At 41.2% G+C, this 20081-nt stretch overlaps 1 protein-coding gene across 2 annotated transcripts in view; it reads left to right on the top strand.

The window, feature by feature from the left end:
• The window catches only part of prkd3 (protein kinase D3), a 45532-nt gene extending 32434 nt beyond the window's left edge, over positions 1-13098 (top strand). The window contains exons 4-19 of one of the 2 annotated variants that reach the window (XM_068338412.1): positions 307-438; positions 731-888; positions 1925-2117; positions 2191-2268; positions 2353-2539; positions 3055-3178; positions 3392-3469; positions 7199-7475; positions 8904-8953; positions 9330-9402; positions 9496-9602; positions 9699-9860; positions 10708-10806; positions 10896-11163; positions 11451-11536; positions 12185-13098. In XM_068338412.1, the coding sequence (XP_068194513.1) occupies positions 307-438; positions 731-888; positions 1925-2117; positions 2191-2268; positions 2353-2539; positions 3055-3178; positions 3392-3469; positions 7199-7475; positions 8904-8953; positions 9330-9402; positions 9496-9602; positions 9699-9860; positions 10708-10806; positions 10896-11163; positions 11451-11536; positions 12185-12358 (2246 nt within the window). In that variant the 3' untranslated portion in view covers positions 12359-13098. Of the gene's footprint in view, positions 1-306; positions 439-730; positions 889-1924; positions 2118-2190; positions 2269-2352; positions 2540-3054; positions 3179-3391; positions 3470-7198; positions 7476-8900; positions 8954-9329; positions 9403-9495; positions 9603-9698; positions 9861-10707; positions 10807-10895; positions 11164-11450; positions 11537-12184 lie in introns of both variants that reach the window. The other variant, XM_068338411.1, reaches the window with a different exon arrangement.
• Positions 13099-20081: the final 6983 nt, after the last annotated feature.

Below are 20081 nucleotides of genomic sequence, written 5' to 3'. Positions count from 1 at the left end.
CACCCTCTACTGCAGCAGTGTAGCCATGGCATGAAGTTAAACATTTGTTTCTTTGTTCCTGAAGCCCTGCAGAGACAATGTCAGTGCTTTTAGGTACTACTGCACAGGTCATGAGACAGTGGTTCTCAGTCTTGTGTCAAACAGTTGCAAAATATGAGTAATAAATGGCTGTTATCATTTTGTGTTTTTGATTTCTTGTTCTGCTTGTCTCATAAGTTTTGTAAATTTCCTTACTTTGTTTGCTGCTCTCCATACTTGTTTTGCTGTCAACAAGTATTGTTTATACTGTTTCTGTGCTGTTTGTAGCTCAAGCCACAGTTGAAGACTTCCAGATCCGGCCCCATGCCCTGTATGTCCACTCCTACAAGGCCCCGACCTTTTGTGACTACTGTGGAGAGATGCTATGGGGTCTTGTCCGACAGGGGCTGAAGTGTGAAGGTGAGAAACACAACATCATGTTGAATACTATAAAACCCTGCTGCGTCATTGCCAAGCCTTTCAACCTACTCAAAGGGGTAAATGCATTTTTTCTCAAATGAAATATTTAGCCCCTCTCGTATGTTCTACTGTATATACTGAAAAAACACAAAGCGTTGACCTTCAAGTGGTGTGAAGGAGATGCGGAATAAATGTAAAATGTTAAATATGTTTCTCACCATTTGTACTGTAGTCTATGGTATTTACTTCACTTTATTTGTTATAAATCCTAATTTTGTTCATTTGTTTTAAGGATGTGGGCTAAACTACCACAAGCGCTGCGCCTTTAAGATCCCAAATAACTGTACTGGCGTCAGGAAGAGGCGATTGTCCAATGTCTCCCTACCTGGACCTTCTCTCTCTGTCCCCCGTCCAGCACCTGCTGAAAATGCTGTGGTTGTTCTGGATGAGGTATGTTCTATTTGGTGGGTGTGTTTTGGGTAGAAGTGAAGAAGCCAAAATAGGGATGACTATTTATCATTTAAGCTTTGGTACTGCAATGTGCTCATGTGGAACAGTCAGAAAGCAGGACATGCAATGAACACGGCAAATTAAGACAAATGTCATGTTACAACGTCAAAAGGGCATGATACAAATGGAAGACTTGCATTGGTATGATTTCCCATCAGATATCTTCAAGAAAAAGTAGTTTTGAGCTTTATAATTTCCCTGCAATTAGCTCGTCCATTTTTTATCTCACAGAAAAGATATGACAGTTTTTTTTAATACTGTTCAGCCCCAAACTAAAACTATTCAAAGATCCATATGGAAAGTTGATTAAACATCAGGATCTGCTGAAATGATTGTTGAATCATCATGCATAACATGAACTGGCTACAGTTTACACCTCATCAGACTGAAAGGCAGATATACCAGCCAAGAATGGGAGGCAATCGCTCTTGCATGCTGGCGGAAAGCTTTGTCTGAACTATTTAATGTGTCTAAAGTCATTGCTTTTTTATGTGGGCAAATCTCCTGGACCCTTTTCTAGAATACCACTAATAGAGACAATTGATTTGAGCTGGACAGAACAATCCTCAGTGAGGTCTTATGAAACAGTTTATGCATATGTCTTCACTGGAATATTTCTCCCTTGTCTGTTCCCTGCAAAGGTCATCGGGAAATGAAATTATGCTAATGACGTTAAAAGTTAATTGAAGTCTGACTTATCCGTTTACTCGTTGCCAGAAAAGAAAACTTCTTTGTCATTTTTTAAATCATAACTTTGCAAAATCATGCAAACTTATTTTGACAGTTTTCTTTTTGCCCTTTCCACGGATTTTTTTAACTTCTCCTGCTGCCATTTTATTATGAACGTTGTCCTTCCCTATCACTCACTATTCCCTTTGAAGTGGTTCTCCCTCTATTATTCCTTTCACTTCCTTCCTGCATATGGTTTTTAATTCTTCCCGTCCGTTTTTTTCTCCCATCCGTCCAATATTTGCAGCAAAGATCCCATCAGGAGGCAGGGAAGCGGATCCTGTCCTGGAGTGGTCGGCCTATCTGGATGGAAAAGATGGTGCTGGGACGTGTTAAAGTACCACATACCTTTGCCATACACACTTACACTCGGCCAACTATCTGCCAATACTGCAAGCGTCTGCTAAAGGGCCTCTTTCGCCAGGGCATGCAGTGCAAAGGTAGAACACATCGGTTTCAAAAATGTTTCATTGAAAAGCATTTTGCTGAATTTTTTACACAAAAATATTTCAGATTGTAGGTTCAACTGTCATAAGCGATGTGCTTCAAAGGTACCAAGAGACTGTTTGGGAGAAGTGGATTTCAATGGAGGTACGTTTTACATCCAGTTTCACAGTAACAGTGTTATATCTCCGAATTTTTTGAAGTGTTTCCATGTTTGTTGTATATATGCAGAGCCAGCCAGCCCTGGCCCAGACTCTGACACCACCATTGATACAATGGAGGTCGACAGCAGTGACATGGATTGTGGCAGAGGACTTGATGACCCCGAGGATCCCTCGACTCCAGAGGAGAGGATGTTTGATATGTATTCTCCCCTCCTGGACAGGGAGAAGGATGAAGAACCCATCAAAACTATTAGGTATAACGCTGATATATGATGGCTGATGATGAGGTTTTGTATGCTTTCTGGTGATGAAGGAACAGTGACACTTTACTTTGTCATCTCAGCAATGATCACTGCTCATGCCATCTATGCAATCATTTTAATATATTCAGTGTATATTACCCTGATGTCTTCAATGAATTGGTCAATGGTGATGGGTAGAAGAGAATACAGATGAAGAAGCCTGGCTCAAAATGGGAGTTTCAGGATTGTGTGGTTTTGGATCAGCAGGTCTAACTATCCAATTCATATGTATGTGCCAAACAAACATAAAATGTATGGCTCCTATACATGTTTCTTTTGGTAAAGACCCAACAAATACTGGTGGTGGTGGTGATGGTTATGAAATCAAACGTGAAATCCTCCTGCCTGATGTTTACTGCCCCTTTAAATGTAACCTTCTAATTTTCCTTTGTGTTTAAACCTAAAAAGACGATCAGTCACATGTTATTTGTGTGCATGAATACGTGTGCGTTTGTGTATGTGTCCAGCCCCTCCACTAGCAGTAACATCCCTCTGATGCGGGTGGTCCAGTCCATTAAACACACCAAGAGGCGGAGTTCTACTGTGGTGAAGGAGGGCTGGATGGTTCATTATACAAGCCGGGACAACCTGGTAAGACTGAAAACACAAAAAGACCAACAAGGGAGACTTGATCGAAATGTACTGTGCCTAACCATAACCTCCTTCTCCAAAGCTATTTATGTGTCAGCTGAGAGGTATATTCCTCATAAAACAAATAACAAATAAAAGAAACAAGTACACTGATATCGATCATGAATGTTTGGACACTGGACTAACTTGCTGTTTGTTTTCACCTTTAAACAGCGGAAAAGACATTACTGGAGGTTGGACAGCAAAAGCCTGAGTCTCTTCCAGAACGACACTGGTGCAAAGTTCTACAAAGTAGGCCTAAATCTCATTTAAAATGTCTTTCCCTTCACGTCACACACACAGCATTACTTATTTGTCTGTTTAAAAAAATTAAGCAAAATAAGGCATGTTGAGTCTGTGTTGAATCTTGGGTAAATAATTTTTCTGAAGGCCCCTTTATCCATAATATCTTTAGTTTATACTGTTCAGCATTTACCATTCTTGTGATTCAAAAGTGCGGAAGTTGAGATCACTTTAATTTCATTGTTGTCTGTCTCACTTAAGAGAGGAATGCAACAAAAATCTAACCAATGGTAGCTGTGTGACTCAGCTTCAGAACTGTCATGTTGCAACTGTAAACTACTCTGAGGTCAGTTCAGTCCCTTGAAATTTCCCCTGTGGTTTTTCACCCTGCAGCCTGGTCTTTTCTCTGCATGAAGTGAAAGGATTATGTCACTATCAGCCACTGTCTTTAGCGTTTGTGTATTAGATCAGGTAGGACAGTTGGAGGGTTTTTTAAGAGAGAGTCAAAATTTAGGTGAGAGGAATCCAAATTTTGGGAAATAAAAAAGAAAACATTGGAATGTACAAAGTTTTAAGGTGAATTTTTTATAACCTTTTTTAATTCGAAGTTAGTTTCAGTGGAAGAGGAGATTGTGAGGGGAACCGTCCTATTTCAAGATATAGAATCTGTTGTTGAGTGTGTGACACTTCTCGCTCAATGCCAAGACCATAGTCAGTCATTACATTGCCGCAGGGGCTTAATAGCACACTAATTACACAGTGAGGTCTGAGGGAGGGAAGTATGGCCTGCAAGATAAAGATTTCCACATGTTATGCACGTGTGTGAGTGTGTTTGTGTGTGTGTGTGTTTGTGTAGGGTGGAGATATAGTCATTTTATTGTTCTTTTGTGTGATCTAAGACTTTACTCTATCAGCTGTGTTCAGAGTTGTGTTGCAAAGGGATGGTTTGTAGGATGCAGCTGAGTTTCCAATGTTGGAGCCAGCACATTCACTTTAAATTGAGTGTTTGTTATTCAAACAGGTGGTTTTTCACAGCTGCATCTCTAGTCTGGATACTTTTCTTCATCACTGTCTTTCTCTCATGCTGGTTGTGAAACAGGCCTGAAAAAGGCTTAATTCATTCCCTCATCTCTCCCTCTGGTTCTGTCACACCCTGTGTCTTCTACCGCTAAAGCCCCTGAGAGGAAACCTCAGCAGGGACCGATTCCTCAGGGTGTGTTTACTGGCAGCTTTATGTGGTTCTTTATTATCAACTTGGCACTCCAAGCTACATTTAAGACCCTCAAGAGGCTAATTGAAGGCTTGCTGTAAATGCCTTCTTTTCATTCTTCATAGTTTGGTCTTTGTCCCATTCTCTTTGCTTCAGATTTTTATCCATGGTAGATAACATGAGATGATTTCTCTGTGCATACAGTAGGAAACATTTCTTTTCCAAAACCACAGATTCTTCATCTATGCATGGTCTTTATCTGAGAAGGCATCTGTCTTGTGCATTTTCCTTTCATTTGCCAGAAGTTTCTAGCCTGCCGCTCATCAGTGTGTGGCAACTGTTCTCCCCTCTTTTCTTTTCTTTGTACCCCAATCTGATTTGTGGTGATCGCTTGGTGGCTTGTTTGCCAGGCATGGTAGCCATTTTCTCCATTTGGAAGTCATAACGGCTCCTTGTTTGAAGATGAGACCCCTGTACTTGTGGCTTTCTTCTGAGGAGGCTTTTATGGGGCGAGGGGGCTTCTCTCTGTTTCTACCAGATTGAGTCCTGTCACACACTCCCACTCTCACGCCACCACACTGCGGAGGATCGGTAGTTACCATGTCTTTTCGTCTCCGTGGCTGGCGGTAGCGCCAGCGGCTTGCGCTCAGATGAAGCCTCTGGCTGGCCCTGCCTTGTAATCAGGGACCCAAAGCGCTTCAGCCGCTGCAGGGCCCAGATCACGTGACCTGCCGCCGCTCACCGCAAGCACTTCATCTGATACTCTGCGGTGAGCCGCGCTGAGGGGACAGCGTGTGCCTCTGCGCGCCCCCATTGGCTGGCACTGCTCAGTGTTTTCTAATTTATGACCCCCCTCCCCACTCCCTTTTTTGATTTGTCAGAGTTTGAAGGGGAAGGGGTTTTAAAGTGTGCTCTAAGCGTTCTTTCTGTACGTGTTCATGAGAGAGACAAGAATGAAAGAGGAAGTTAGAGCTGGAGCTGTACTGTAACCGGTGCTGTGATTAGACCCAGCGAGTGCGGAGCCTCCAGCAGTGTGAGTGTTACAACCTATCTTAGTATTTTTGTCTGTTATTACATTATCACAGTTCATTAAACATTAATTTTGTTAGCAAGACCGTTTTGCAGTTTCTTTAAAGAGGTTTGTCAATATCTTAAAAATTGCCATCATGTAATTAGCAACTTGCTATTTTTAAAAAAGATAAAAAAGAAATGTTTTCACTTGATAGAGACCAAATTGGTTGTAAATAAGATTTTGTTTATTACATTCTTAATCTGCCTTTTTTTGGCCAAAATGTCACTATCCACACAAACCTATGTGTTCGATTATTCAGTTCTGTATTCCTGTGTCTTTGTATCTTCTTCTGCTAGGGAGGTCATGTTTCTGCCTGTGTCCCTCTACTGGTTGTTGCCTCAACAATTTTAGTCAAAAACTGCTGACTGGTTTTTCATTAAACTTTTTGTTAGAATGGGTCTTGTTTATGAACATATCCCATTAATGTCATTGTGGATATTTTTGACTTTCTTAAACATAACACGATTCAGAGTTTTGTGATATTATTTTGGGGGGGGGGATATTGCATGGGACCTGATGGAAAAATTAGGCTAATATAGCGGGTCTATAATTGGTTGCGGTTTTCTGCATCTCTCAATAAAAGTACAGACAGATACCACAACACTGAAATGTGTTTTCTTTTGGGATGGTCTGCCCATTAAATTATGGTCACAGGCCGCTGAGTTTGATTTTGATCATGCTTGACTGAATTAAAGGGGACTGTAGGGCTTTTGTGGAGGTATTCGCTTTACAGAGGGCCTTTTTAATTTCCTCCTGTGTCTTACCTTGCTTTCCAAGACATACATGTGTTATAGTACATGTTCTATTTATCTTGAACTGAGCATGGGCATGGTTTCATTTTGGTTCCATCTGCTGTTGGACTAATTTACATTGTTTTGTTATACTGAGCAAGTTTTATTCATTCATTTATATAATACAAAGGAGCAGTGATGCATCAGGTGAAATGACTGACTTTGCAAACAACAATGGAATAAAGATAGATTAAGAAAGCAAATCTTAGGAGCTTATTTATTTCATTCATTCATCTTCTGCCGCTTTATACGCTGTAGCGGGTCGCGGGGAGCTGGAGACTATCTCAGCTGGCATAGGGCGTGAGGCGGGGGACACTCCGGGCACGACACCAGTGCACCGTGGAGCCACAAACAAAGACAGACAATCATTCACTCACACACTCACTCCTACGGGCAATTTGGGACCGGCCAATCAACCTGAAGCGCATGCTTTTGGAGGTGGGAGGAATCCGGAGAACCCGGAGGGAACCCACGCAGACACGGGGGGTAACATGCAAACTCTGCACAACCCGGACCCGCCGTGTTGTGAGGCGACAGCGATACCCACTGCGCCACCGTGCCGCCCGCTTATTTATTTAAGAAACTCAAAATATATAATAATAATAAAGAATATTTGGCATTTTGTTTGTTTTTGCCCGTAGTTGTAATCTCCACTCCTCCCACAGGAAATCCCTCTGTCTGAGATCCTCCAGGTGGAAAAGTCCAGAGACTTCAGTAATCTGGCCCAGGGCAGCAACCCACACTGCTTTGAGATCATTACCGCCACCATGGTCTACTATGTAGGAGAGAACAACTGCAGTCCCTACCACAGTCCTGCTCTGGCAGCTTCAGGCGTTGGTATGGAGGTGGCTCAGGGCTGGGAGAAGGCCGTCAGACAGGCCCTGATGCCTGTCACCCCTCAGCCCAGTGTGGCCAGTGCTGCTGGCCAGGGCAAAGATCATAGTAAGTAGGCAGTCTCAGCTCTCTTGTGCTGGTAACATTGGTTTTGTGGATGAAATGTAAAAACAACTTCAAATGCAACTGGCACATACAGTGACTTTGTTTATGGCAGTGCTTCTCAATTATTTTCTGTTATGCCCCCCCCAGCAAGAAGAAAACAATTCGCCCCACCCCCACTCTCCAGCGCAACTAAAATTAATTGTCTATAAAATTGTTAAAAGTACACTTCTGCATAACATTGTATCCACCTGAACATTAAAGAAAACAAAAAAGAAATATAGTTCAATTTATAACAAAGAATAATTTTCATCGCTAGGGGGCGCGCCCCACTATTTGAGAAGTACTGGTTTATGATAAAGGCTACTTTTGGAATCGTGTCAATTTAAAATATCTTTGAAAGATTCTTTATTTCATTCAGCATTTTCAGTCAAGCTTAAGAAAAAAGGATTTCTAAATATAAAGTTGGTAGTATACATCAGTGAAGAAAGTTATCGTTCATTGTGTTTTGTATGGAGTTTAGATTCTGCATGTTAGCAATGGCTTTTAATATTACAATTTCACCTATAATTAACCTTCATTACAGGTTGATTTTGTGGTACAAAATTTGCCTAAATAAAAAGAGATGATTTGCGTCAGGTCAAAATATCACTTTGATAATTAGCCTTGCCTTTTGGAATGAGTGAGAAAACCCTCTGAGAATCTATAGGCTAAACAGTAAGAAAAGTAAATAAGGACAGTATGAAAAGTAACTTACGACAAAAAACTAAACCTGACTTCCAGTAGTCATCTCAGAGGTCTCATTCTTATAAATCGGAGAAGCTCAGTTCTTAACAACAATGATTGGAATGTATTCAGTCAGTGGGCTAACATTGGCTCTTGTGTGGATAAAAAGTAATTTTGTAGATCAGAGATTCACATGAGAGTCATGCTTCTCATCTGTTAAGGGTTCTGTGTGGGCGTGACATCAGAAAATGAGGCAGTTACCAAAGGCAGCAAAACTAAAACTAACTCTTTGTCTTCTTTTACTTTCAAGGCAGTTAATTGCCTCTTATTTCACAACAAGAGTTTAGTTAATAAGATCAAAATGAAACTTTTGTGTGTGGCATTATATCTGGATCTCATATTCATGTGCTAGTATACACATTTGGGTGCTAATTTTCATGAATTGCAACGCATACTTGCACCATTCAGTCACACATAGTTTCCTGGATCAATTTTCTAACCAATATTTCATGTAATAAAATGCTTCATTATGTGGGACTGTTGCTTATTGTAGGCAGCTGCAACAGGCTCGAAGGAAACAAAAAAGAGTATTTGTGTAATGTGCCTTTGACTACAGTTCCTTAAAGGTTCTTTGGCCGTCTTGTGTAGTGGTCAAGTATGCATTTGTTCTGTGATAAATGTGGAAAAATGTGTTTTCCTTCCCAGAAGAGCTGTCCATTAGTATATCTGTCTCCAACTGCCAGATCCAGGAGAACGTGGTTAGTGGGACCTTTTCTTTCTTTGGGATTTTGTTGTACCATTCCTCTGCTTGCCATTTCCATGCATGCATTCATGTATGATTGATGCAGCTGTTCTCGTTGTTTTGTGTTTTCAAAAATCTCATATGGAAGCCCTCATGTTGCACAAATAAGGAAGCTGCACATGACTCTTGTCTCAGTTCTGTTTCTCTATCAGGAGAAAGTAATAAATATGAAAATATGAGGCAATATGAGAAAACAAATTAGAAAACATCTTCCTGGGTTCTGATGATGATATAACTTCAACTCATAGCCAATGACAGCATGGGAAATTAACCGAATGTTACAGCAGTAACATTAAAAGGCAACAATATTGATGCAAATTCTTTCTATGTAGGACATTTCCTCAGTGTACCAAATATTCTCGGATGAGGTGCTGGGATCAGGGCAGTTTGGCATCGTGTATGGAGGTATATTTCACTTCATTTTAAAGATTATATTGTATCATATTTGCAGGCTATTTGGACTCATTTATTTTATCTGTTTATTCCATAACATTTTAGGCAAACATAGAAAGAGTGGCAGAGATGTAGCCATCAAGGTTATTGACAAGATGAGATTTCCTACCAAGCAGGAGAGCCAGCTGAGGAATGAAGTGGCTATTTTACAGGTACAGATCAGACATCATGATAGATAGACAGCTTCTTTGTCTGTTCGTCCCTCACCGTTATTGATTCAGTGTAGATTCATTGACTTCTTCCTGCAGAATCTTCATCATCCAGGCATTGTCAACTTGGAGTGTATGTTTGAGACACCTGAGCGGGTGTTTGTTGTCATGGAGAAGCTGCATGGTGATATGTTGGAGATGATTCTATCCAGCGAGAAGAGTAAACTGCCTGAAAGAATCACCAAGTTCCTTGTTACACAGGTCTGTTTTGCAGAAATACAACTTTCACCTCCTTTGCTCCATCTCCATTTTCTCGATAAAGATAAAAATACTTGTATGCTGATTTTGTGTATCCTTATGTTAGCTGTATTCTTAATTGGAAGTGGATAAAGAAGGTTAAATGAAGATCCACACCGTGTGTCATCTTTGCACACTTTATCTTCTTTCATTTGTTGATATTTCATAGTTTTAAAGAATCCTCTCTGCTGTATTTGGGGTGTAAGCCCACTGAGCTTCATCTCCGAGGCCTGTTTATTCTTGTGGTGAGATGGTTTTGGGGAACTGTTTATGGGATTGCTCTGCGTGGCACCACGGCCTCCTCCCTGGCTGTGGATTACAGCATACAGTGTGTTGGTGGCTTCGTGGCTTGATTAGAAGAACATCAGGCCCCTGGGCCAATACGGATCTCTGGGCCCCAAACAGAAGCGGGGCCATTAGTTGTGGTGGGCTTCGAGCTAATATGGTTGGGAGGACTTCTGTCGAAATCAGGGTCAGGATGGGGGAGCCAGGCGCACTGTGGTTTTGGTATCGGGCCAGGGCAGACATGCATGCAGAGCTAGCTTATGCCAGGCCTTTGCGAACTCAGATGAGATGATGAAATGAGATCAAATGTTTTTATGTGAAAACAATGGACAGGATGGAAGAGGTTAAAGAATTTTGTATGCTTATACTCCTGTTGTTTTGCATATGGAAGCACCATAGTTTCTACCGTGTATATTATGCAAACATCCTGCTTATGTAAGAGATTATGTACTTTTAAATATTTAGATGCAGGGGTTTGTGATATCATCTGGATTTCTGGAGATAATTGTGTGCTTTTTGACCGTAGATCCTCGTGGCCTTAAGACATCTGCACTTCAAAAACATTGTTCACTGTGACTTGAAGCCTGAGAATGTACTATTGGCCTCTGCAGAGCCCTTTCCTCAGGTAAGAGGGTAATAGAGAAGGTGCATGTTTTAATGCACACACTTATGTGTGTGTGAATGCATTCACCATTTCTTCCCCTATTTTTACAGGTGAAGCTGTGTGACTTTGGTTTTGCCCGAATCATTGGCGAGAAGTCTTTCCGGCGGTCTGTCGTGGGCACCCCGGCGTACCTTGCTCCAGAGGTGCTGCGCAGTAAAGGCTACAACCGCTCCTTAGACATGTGGTCAGTGGGAGTCATTGTGTATGTCAGCCTGAGTGGGACATTCCCTTTTAATGAGGACGAGGACATCAATGACCAGATCCAGAATGCTGCCTTCATGTACCCCCCTATGCCCTGGAAGGACATCTCTGAAGAAGGTAAGAAGAACAACACCTATTGTGTTCATCACTCCTTTATGCGCTGGTTGCACCTGCAGCTGAGACATTTATCCGCCCTTTACGCCTACACGTCTGCGTCATCTGAATGTTGTTTTGACTGCTCTTTGTCTGAGGTTGAAATGAATCACCTTCAAATTTCTTGAGCTGTTCAAACTTGCAACTCCTCCTACATATATTGTGATACCCTGAAGTCTTCTGTTGCTATTAGAACACATATCTTAAACCAATAAATTATTTGCAATTATTTTATTTGTTTACTTTGATAGCTACAGATCTGATCAACAATCTTCTCCAAGTCAAGATGAGGAAGAGATACAGCGTGGACAAGTGTCTCAGCCATCCCTGGTTACAGGTGACATGCTTGTTTTTTTTTTACCTATAACCCAATTGGCAATTTGCATTCAAGACCACACTCCTTCTCTGAGTCATATCTCCAATTTGAACACAGGCGTGATTTGTAGACTGTGTGACTGAGCATGTCTCTTTCAGCGGATATTACCTCATAATCATCATGTTTGGACAGAATCATCAGTAATCTACTAATTGCTGTCTACATGACCAGTTAAGGTCATAAGTGGAATGTCAAACAGTTCATTCAGGATTTATGTGTATAAGCGTAATAAAATCAAATTCAGCTACGACAAAGCAAACAAGGAAGAAAAAGAAAGCTTCAGGTGTGCCCACTCATTCCATGGTAACATTATGCATCCTGACTTCCATCTTCCACAGTTCAAAAACTGAGTAACTAAACAGTAGTTATAAAAATCAGATTAAAGGAATTACTTGAATAGCAGCTTTTTGTGATTTCTACCATTTTGCTTTGACCAAGGCTCAGATCATGCTGTAAATCTACAAGCATATATTGTTAGATCATGTCAACTGTTCTGACTCAAACTAAATTGCATGAAACTATTTTTCATCGTGTCTTTCCTGGAACATGTCTCTTCACTCACTTGCTTAATTAGTGAAGCAGGACTTGTTTTTTTTTTTTTAACTTTAGGACTATCAGACATGGTTGGACCTCAGGGACTTTGAGACGCGACGTGGTGAGCGGTATATCACCCATGAAAGTGACGATGCACGGTGGGAGGAGTACGCAGATGAGCAAAGCCTGGTTTATCCCAAACATTTCATCATGGCTCCTAATCTGGATGACATGGAGGAGGACCCCTAGTGTCAGAAAGCACTTAGTACACCTCACGTATTCAGGATAGGGATGGTCATAAGGACTTCTTTCACGAAGCTTTGGGAATGGCAGAAATCCCACCAGAACTGTTTGTTATGGAAACAGAGAGAAGCCAATCAGATGGAGCATTAGTCTTCTGAGGATTCAGACGTGGAGAAAACCACGCAAAAGTAGCTCCGTGTTACAAGCAGCATACAGGTGGAGATGCATAAAGCAGAAACGCAATAAGAAATCTATCAGAAGAGTGCTCATCTTGTTTTTGCACATCGTCAAAACATTCCGTTGGATTTGCTTGAGTCATTTTTAAAATACAAAGTGAACTTTATTATTTAGATATTCTACATGGTGTTGGAAATCTTTGGAAATTGAGAAACTTTACTCTGATCTTTAGAGACATCTGAGAAGGAGCGTACTGCAGGAGTAAAGGGCACTTTTCACAAGGGATTTACAGAGAATTTAAAGCACATGAGTTTTGTTCTCATTTCCGAACTGTTTGTGACATTGTCCTTTGGCATGAAACTGGAACTATCACATCTATTTTTATGTTTCTAATGTATTTCATAACTGCAGTAGGTTTTGCACTATATTAGAGTTCAGAATTTCAAACAAACAGAGACACTATTCCCTGCTGCAGAGAGCAAACAGTTGAGTGTCCAGATCAGATACAAGTCTGTGAAAATGAGCAGAAAGCAAAGCCTTTATTTAAAATAATCTCAATAGAATATTTTCCACCAACATGTCATTAGAAAATTATCAGTTAAGTGACAGCTGCTAGCATCCATGTTTAATTCACATTCCCCCTGACAAAGTGACCAACAAATCTTAACCAAATATCTTAATAAATATTTGTGATTCCAAACCTTTCTTAAATTTTCTTGGTGAAGTGAGTCAGAGCTCCAAGACTACAACACTGAACTGTTAGTAAATGCAATTATGGAGCCAATGTTTTCTGATTGCCATGAGGCTAAAGCAGCATGGACTCAGCGTCAGAGCATCATGTTTCTGTCTCATCTCTTTTTTTGCAGTCTTCAATGTGATGTTTTAAGCTGTCAGATTCTGGAATATGTGTTCTTCATGTATTGTATCAGCTAAGGTTTTACATAAACTGTTGTTGTTTATTATATTGTCTGGACAGACAGCCATTTGTCGAGACGTGTGTGTGTGTGTGTGTGTGTGTGTGTGTGTGTGTGTGTGTGTGTGTGTGTGCGCGTGCGTGCGTGCGTGCGTGTGTGTGTGAGTTGATAGCGCTGCAGTTTTGTAGTTTACTGCATTGATTTGTTTTGGGAGCCTCTTCCTGTTTGTCTTCTTCCTGTCTGTTGTTGCCGCTGGATTGGCAGGTGTCAGTGTTTTGTATATTTCAGTACCTACCAATAAATAAAAATCAAACATTTTAATTGAAAATGGAAAAACTTCTTCTCTTACTGCTCCTGAAAATAACAACAAAATTAGTACAACCTGGTTGCATAATTTTGGAATAATGCATAAAACCTAAATAAAACAGGATGATGTGTGTTGAATTTGTTACTCTTGTCACAAATATTTTGAAATGTGTTGCTGGCAGAACATTCAGATAATCTTATTTTTACAAAATTAATTGACAAAAAGGTGAAATAGTCAATATGTTGTCTTTGTCCTGAGTATATGCCAAAAAGCTGATTAGTATTGTTTTACTGTATCAGTTTTACAAGGCATCTGGCTTTGAATTATGAATACATATATAAGCAACCTTGATGAGTGTGTGTGTGTGTGTGTGTGTGTGTGTGTGTGTGTGTGTGTGTGTGTGTGTGTGTGTGTGTGTGTGTGTGTGTGTGTGTGTGTGTGTGTGTGTGTGTGTGTGTGTGTGTGTGTGTGTGTGTGTGTGTGTGTGGTTTCATATGTCAGATACCATTCTCAGCAGCTGGATGTGATTGTTGCACCACACCATGCAGTTTGCAGAGCCAGTCCCTCACCACAAGAGAGTAATGACATAGTTAAAGAGGCTGGTGGAGACGGTGGGGGTTTGTGGAAGACTTTGAAATCACTCGTGATAAATGCAATCCCGGAATCCCTTCAAGCATCAAACGTGTATTCAGCTCCAGCCGTTTGAATAAAATGTCTTATTCCTGGACTGTATTTTAAGAGTGGGACTATTATTTGAAGGTACGCTTCACCATGGCCACAGAGAATTGACAGCTATCATTAATTCAAGGAAGCCCTTGAAGCGTTCCTCCCTGCACTTACTGCACATGCTGGCTTACCACTGTTAGCAATCATGGCTACTAGCATTTTTGCAATGCCATCATCTAATAGGCACTGAAGAGAAGTTTGAACATACTCTTTTTTTTTTTTCTTTCTTAAAATTATACTGAATATCTGTATCTGTCAGTATTTGTGGGTCTGAATGTTTTCAAGATGTGGTTTTCTTTGCAGACCAGATGACCTCATTAACCTCTGAGAGGGGTTATATATAGACTGAACACACAAGGTCACTGAGTTGGTTCCAACTCGTCAAAAAGTGGATGAAGAAAACCCAAAATACACTCTGTAATACTTCATGTATTTTACCTCAGCTTGTGTTTGTCATCCTTCAGGATTCAGTGTGGAAAGACAGTAAATTAGAAGAGAGTTTAGTAAGTACAACGTCTCCCTCCTCTGGCTAGATGAAGGTGTAAAAACTTACATTGACTGAAAGGAGCTCTGTACTGTATGCATCTACATATTTGTACAGGTTATGTACACCCTAAAAAGTAGTGTGAGTTAATTATGTCTTAGCAATAATCTTTAGTGCTCCAATACATATATTATTTTGAACATTCTGCCACAGATCTTGCACTAGAATGGAAAGGGCAAAATATAACAACCCTCCAAAATAATGTGGTCTACTAAAATACACCTTGAACAATGAATTCGCTGATAAACATATAATTTGGCCTTGCTTCTTTCAACATCAGTAAGAGCTGCTTAAGTCTTAGCGTAAACGTAAAGGTAGGGCTGTTCAATCAAACTGATTTGAATTGTTATTATTTAGAGAACACACTCAAAAACAAACAAAACTACAGAACCATGCAAACAGCAGCAAATGTGTGTATTTTAAGTGAAACCAAAAATGTTGACTTTTTTTTTTTTTACTGTATGTAAGTCAATCATTAGTTAGTAAATTATTCCATTAATTGGAAGACCTTGTAAACTTGCCTTAAATCAAAACTGTTTGCATGAGTGACATGTAAAACTGAAGCCTCCAGCACACACACAGAAATAAAAGAGATTTGATTTTAATGGGAAACATTTGAATTCAACCTTCCTTTGTGTTCCTTGGGACTATTATAAGACATTTTAACAAGATAATTTAAATTCAGTCATTCATTCATCTTCTTATTCGCTTCTTCAGCTTTTGTGGCTCATGGGTGTTACTGGAGCCTGTCCCAGCAGACATGCAGGCAAGAAGTGACGCTCCTGGTGCGATGCTGGTGCATTGCGGATCCAAACAAAAGACATGCAACCACTTACGCACACACCCACACGTACGGACCATTTATATTTTTCATATATTCCTTCCTGTAGCATTCCTTCTCCCATTTGAGAGTTTTTTCAAGTCATGTCAGTAAAATGCAAGGAAAACATTCGGGTTTTATCACTGTGAGATGTGTAGTTTATGACATTATTATCCTACATTATAAAAATATTAAGCATAATATTGGTGTAAGGGCCCATTTGACTTGCATATGACACACCTGTATTCATCCATCATCTCATGCTCATACTGAAAAAGTTCTCCTTGCTGCCAGAGGGTGTCACTCTCTGTAGGGTTAATCCAGGTAAATTTCAGTGCAGCTTCCCAGTCATTGTAGGAGATTTATAAACAGCATGTGTGTTTTAAAGAGTTATGAATAAATAGAAATGTTGTTTTTTTTGCAGGGGGTCAATGGACCACCGTTCTATAACCCTTTTTAAAATACAGTTCTTGTGTAAGTACTTTTACACATGAATATTTCACAAGTACGAGTGTACTCATGCAAAGAAATGTTCTTTAGAGTGAAGTTTAAAACATTATTCAAAGGTCCATATAGAATTTATAATGAATCAAGGCTGTGCTATGAGATTCGTAGCAGAAATAACATCTGCTAAAGGATCAGAGGCAGAGACTCGTCTTTGTTGCCCTGATCCAGGGGTCTATGTCTATTTGTTGAGCAGCTTTGTGCCTTACCTTCTCGGCAAGTCTCTCGTCACCTCGAGGGGAGGTCTGTGTGTCACGCATCCTCCTCACCCCCCTCTCACATCTCCTCTTCTCTGCTCTTCCATTCCTTCACTTCTCCTGTCTGCTCCATGCTGGGTATCCATGAGCTCCAGACCAAACAAGCAAACAAACAGAACAACAGTAAACCCCATCACACAGACAAGGTTGGTCTGGGCTTGTGGGAGGGTTCTTGTTTGCTTTCTTGGCCGGTTCCATTTCACAGCGATGGCAGAGAAGGCCTCCCAGGACACGTCGACCCACACTTCTGTTTGACTTCCAAGGGGTGGGTGGGGATCAAGGTGGTGCTTGGCACTGACACATCATCTTCTGACCCGGTGCACAGCTGGCTGTAGCCACAGACCCGTGGCCTTTAACTAAAGCACTCCTGTGCTCTTTAGCCGTTTCCTTCATCTGGTGGCGTTTAATCCTCACAATAGTGTCTGTCAGTCGTGACCTGTAAATACAGTGATCCATTTGATGATAAGGCCAACCCATATTTTACAAAATAAAGACAATCATTGTACAATTGCTAAACTACTGATTTGGACACAAATTTATTTTTAAAAAGAATCCCTCCATAAACATTTGACCTGGGCATAATAATGCAGACTTCAGCAGTGTGCCTGTATTATCAGTTCAATGCCCTCTACATGCAACTGACTATAACCCACTTGGGAGCCAGGCTGCTGCAGTTTTGCATGTCCTTGATGAAGGGCACAAGTCCCATGTCCAATTCTATCTCCTTCACCTGAACACAATATCACAGCACACATTGTATTTTTCCCTATCTGCTCTTTCCACATTGAGGTCTGGGAGACAAAAGAATGCAGCTGCAGAGGGCATTTATATTTCTAGTGTGTGTATTGGAGACAAAGGGCCCACAACATGGCAAGTGGTTGACAACATCAACTCTCAATCCCCCTGCGTGTTTATCTAAGGTCTAACGTCCTGAATCACAGGTCATGTGTCTCCATCTGCAGGAATGCATGCATGAGCTTGGATATTAAAGGTAAGAGTAACAGATGTGGGGCTTTTTTCACAATGTGTATTGCACGAAAAGGTCAAAGCTATGTGTGTGGTGACTGCTACAGACAGCAAGACATCCTTTTGTTGTAGAGGAAATGAAAGCTGGAGATGGTTTCCTAGTCTGGGAAAATGCAAATGAGCTATATAGGTATGTTTGATTTGCTGACTCCAGCTGTGCCTGGAGAATTCCCTTGACCCATCCTTTGGACCGGTTGCTGTGTGAGGCCACATATACCCCTGTTGCAAAGCAAGGCAGGCGCAATACGCAATACCCTCCCCTCGTGCCCCGAAAGGGCTGGCCATTGAACTCTCAGGCAAGTGGCAATATTTGCTCACCTGAAGTACACAGATCCTGCCAATTGGGGTCGGGGTGGGCTCAGGGAATGGGGAAGGACCCCTTGATGCAGCTGTGACCCGGAGAAAGAGCAGACCAGGAAGTTTTGTGGCTCGAGAAGGGTGGGGGCTCTCTTGGCGGGGTGCTGTTTAGCGGTGGCTACCCTATTGTGTCTTAAAGGAGGCAGGGACTGTATTTGTTCGAAGCTGCAGGAGGCTGATGAGGTGCTAATCTGTTGAGTGGCTGTGTCACTGGGCCCCTGTTCCCAATAGCCTGTTAGCTGTCAGGGACTGTAAAAAAGCACAATTTACGGGCCCCAGGCCAGGACTCAGCCGTCGGTGTCCACGGGTAAGCAAACACAGATTGGACACTTATGTTGTTCCTCTGGTAGGGCAGGCTTTACCACCGGGCTCCTGGGGTGACACGTAGGCAGCCTTTTTTCAGGCCTCTTCATGAGTTGTCTGCCCCCTCTTTGCTCCTCTGTAAACACGACAAATTAGCCATCTGCATATGGATGGGCCCTCAGTCTTTACAGGAAGGAGGCATCTGCCCAGAAGGAAGGAGATATAGGCTCTCCCCTAATGGGGACCAGACACACACTGGCCGCTATCAGCTTTTAATTTCTATCCTCATGCATACAAAACGGGGATAGCACATTCAGACACAGGGGTTTTAGATACGCCAGAAATGTGTGCCTGCTCAAGAGAGTGTGAGATTTTCTTGCACAGCGCTTTGAGGCATGAGGATAATGAAAGGGCTGGGCTGGACGGCTGTGTGAGATGGGTTCAGGTCAGCAGTCAGCAGCAGCAGAGGTAATCCCAAACTTGAATTTCCCCATCAGCCTGGAATACAGATAAGAGAGCAGCAGATATGAACCTCCCTGACTGACTGAGCGACTGATGGAAAAAGGAAATGGATCAAAGGCCTGAGCCGACATGGGGTGTGTGTGTGTGTGTGTGTATGTGTGTGTGTGTGTGTGTGTGTGTTTTCTCAAGAGGCCCAGAGAGACAGTTGCAGATCGGTAGATTTGTGGGAATCAAGGGTCCAAATCAATGATCAGAATGTCTGGATTCTTCCTCTATTTCATTCATTCAAATTAAAACTCAATTGATACCGCTGATCAGTTAATTGTACTTCCCCTTATCCCTTGAGTGTTTTTAAATTAGAAAGTCCATCACTGACACACAAGTTTTTAATCACTTGACCGGTTTTGCCCTCTCATCCAACCAGACGTCCTTCTAACAGTGCGACGGCCGAGTCTTAACAGCAGTAGCTCCGCGTGGATTATTGCATGTCGTTGATTGTAGTGATATTTAGACACACGGCTCCCCACGGGAGCCTGGCACTTAAATTAACATAGCACTAGTGGCCCCCTCCTGTTTTAATTGCCTTCAGTCTGTGATTAAATGTGTATTGACTCTGTAGTTGGTCCACTAATGAATAACAATGTGCTGATTTGGTGATATTAAATCTTTTGGCTCTAATACACATCCTGTCAGCACAGCTCAGAGAGTTCATGAGGCATCTGAGCCAATCATAGTTTGTACAATCTCGATAATATACAGACCTAAATGATCTCTAAGGCTCTTTCGCTTTTCTGCTTTGTTTAACCTTTACATCAGCTGTCTAATTTATTTTTCATTTAGTCTGTAATAAAATCCGGCAGAAAAATCCTTGTATGTTGAATATTTTTCATTTTTAATTTCTGAAAGGTGCTCCTGAATATTCCAATATTTTGCAGCTGAATCCTTTATTCAGGTGTAATAAATGAATTTAGATTGTTTTAGTCCATTAAAAGACACATTTTGGTTCCTGGATCATAAATATTCAATTGGAATTTTCTTTTTCTATTTGGTAAATATAGCATTCTAAATGTTAATTATCTTTTCTGATTGTTGTCGCTGCCATCATGTTTGCATTTCAGGGATTTTGTTTCGTACTGTTTTTTGTGAGAAAGTCTCAAGGCTTTGACGCTCATCTCCTCAGTGGTTATAGCTGATCTAAAATGCATTAGTGAAATAATAATTCATAAAATGAACCACAAAAATATAAACTTTATATGAAGAATATATCAGAAAACAGAACATGTTACAACATTTTTCCCTTCCCCAGAATCGGATTTGATTCTGTAATGTGGT

The sequence above is a fragment of the Antennarius striatus genome, chromosome 17 (genome assembly GCF_040054535.1).
Source record: "Antennarius striatus isolate MH-2024 chromosome 17, ASM4005453v1, whole genome shotgun sequence".
Taxonomy (NCBI): domain Eukaryota; kingdom Metazoa; phylum Chordata; class Actinopteri; order Lophiiformes; family Antennariidae; genus Antennarius; species Antennarius striatus.
Note: the sequence above shows the minus strand (reverse complement) of the source record. Positions and strands in the feature narration are given on the sequence as shown.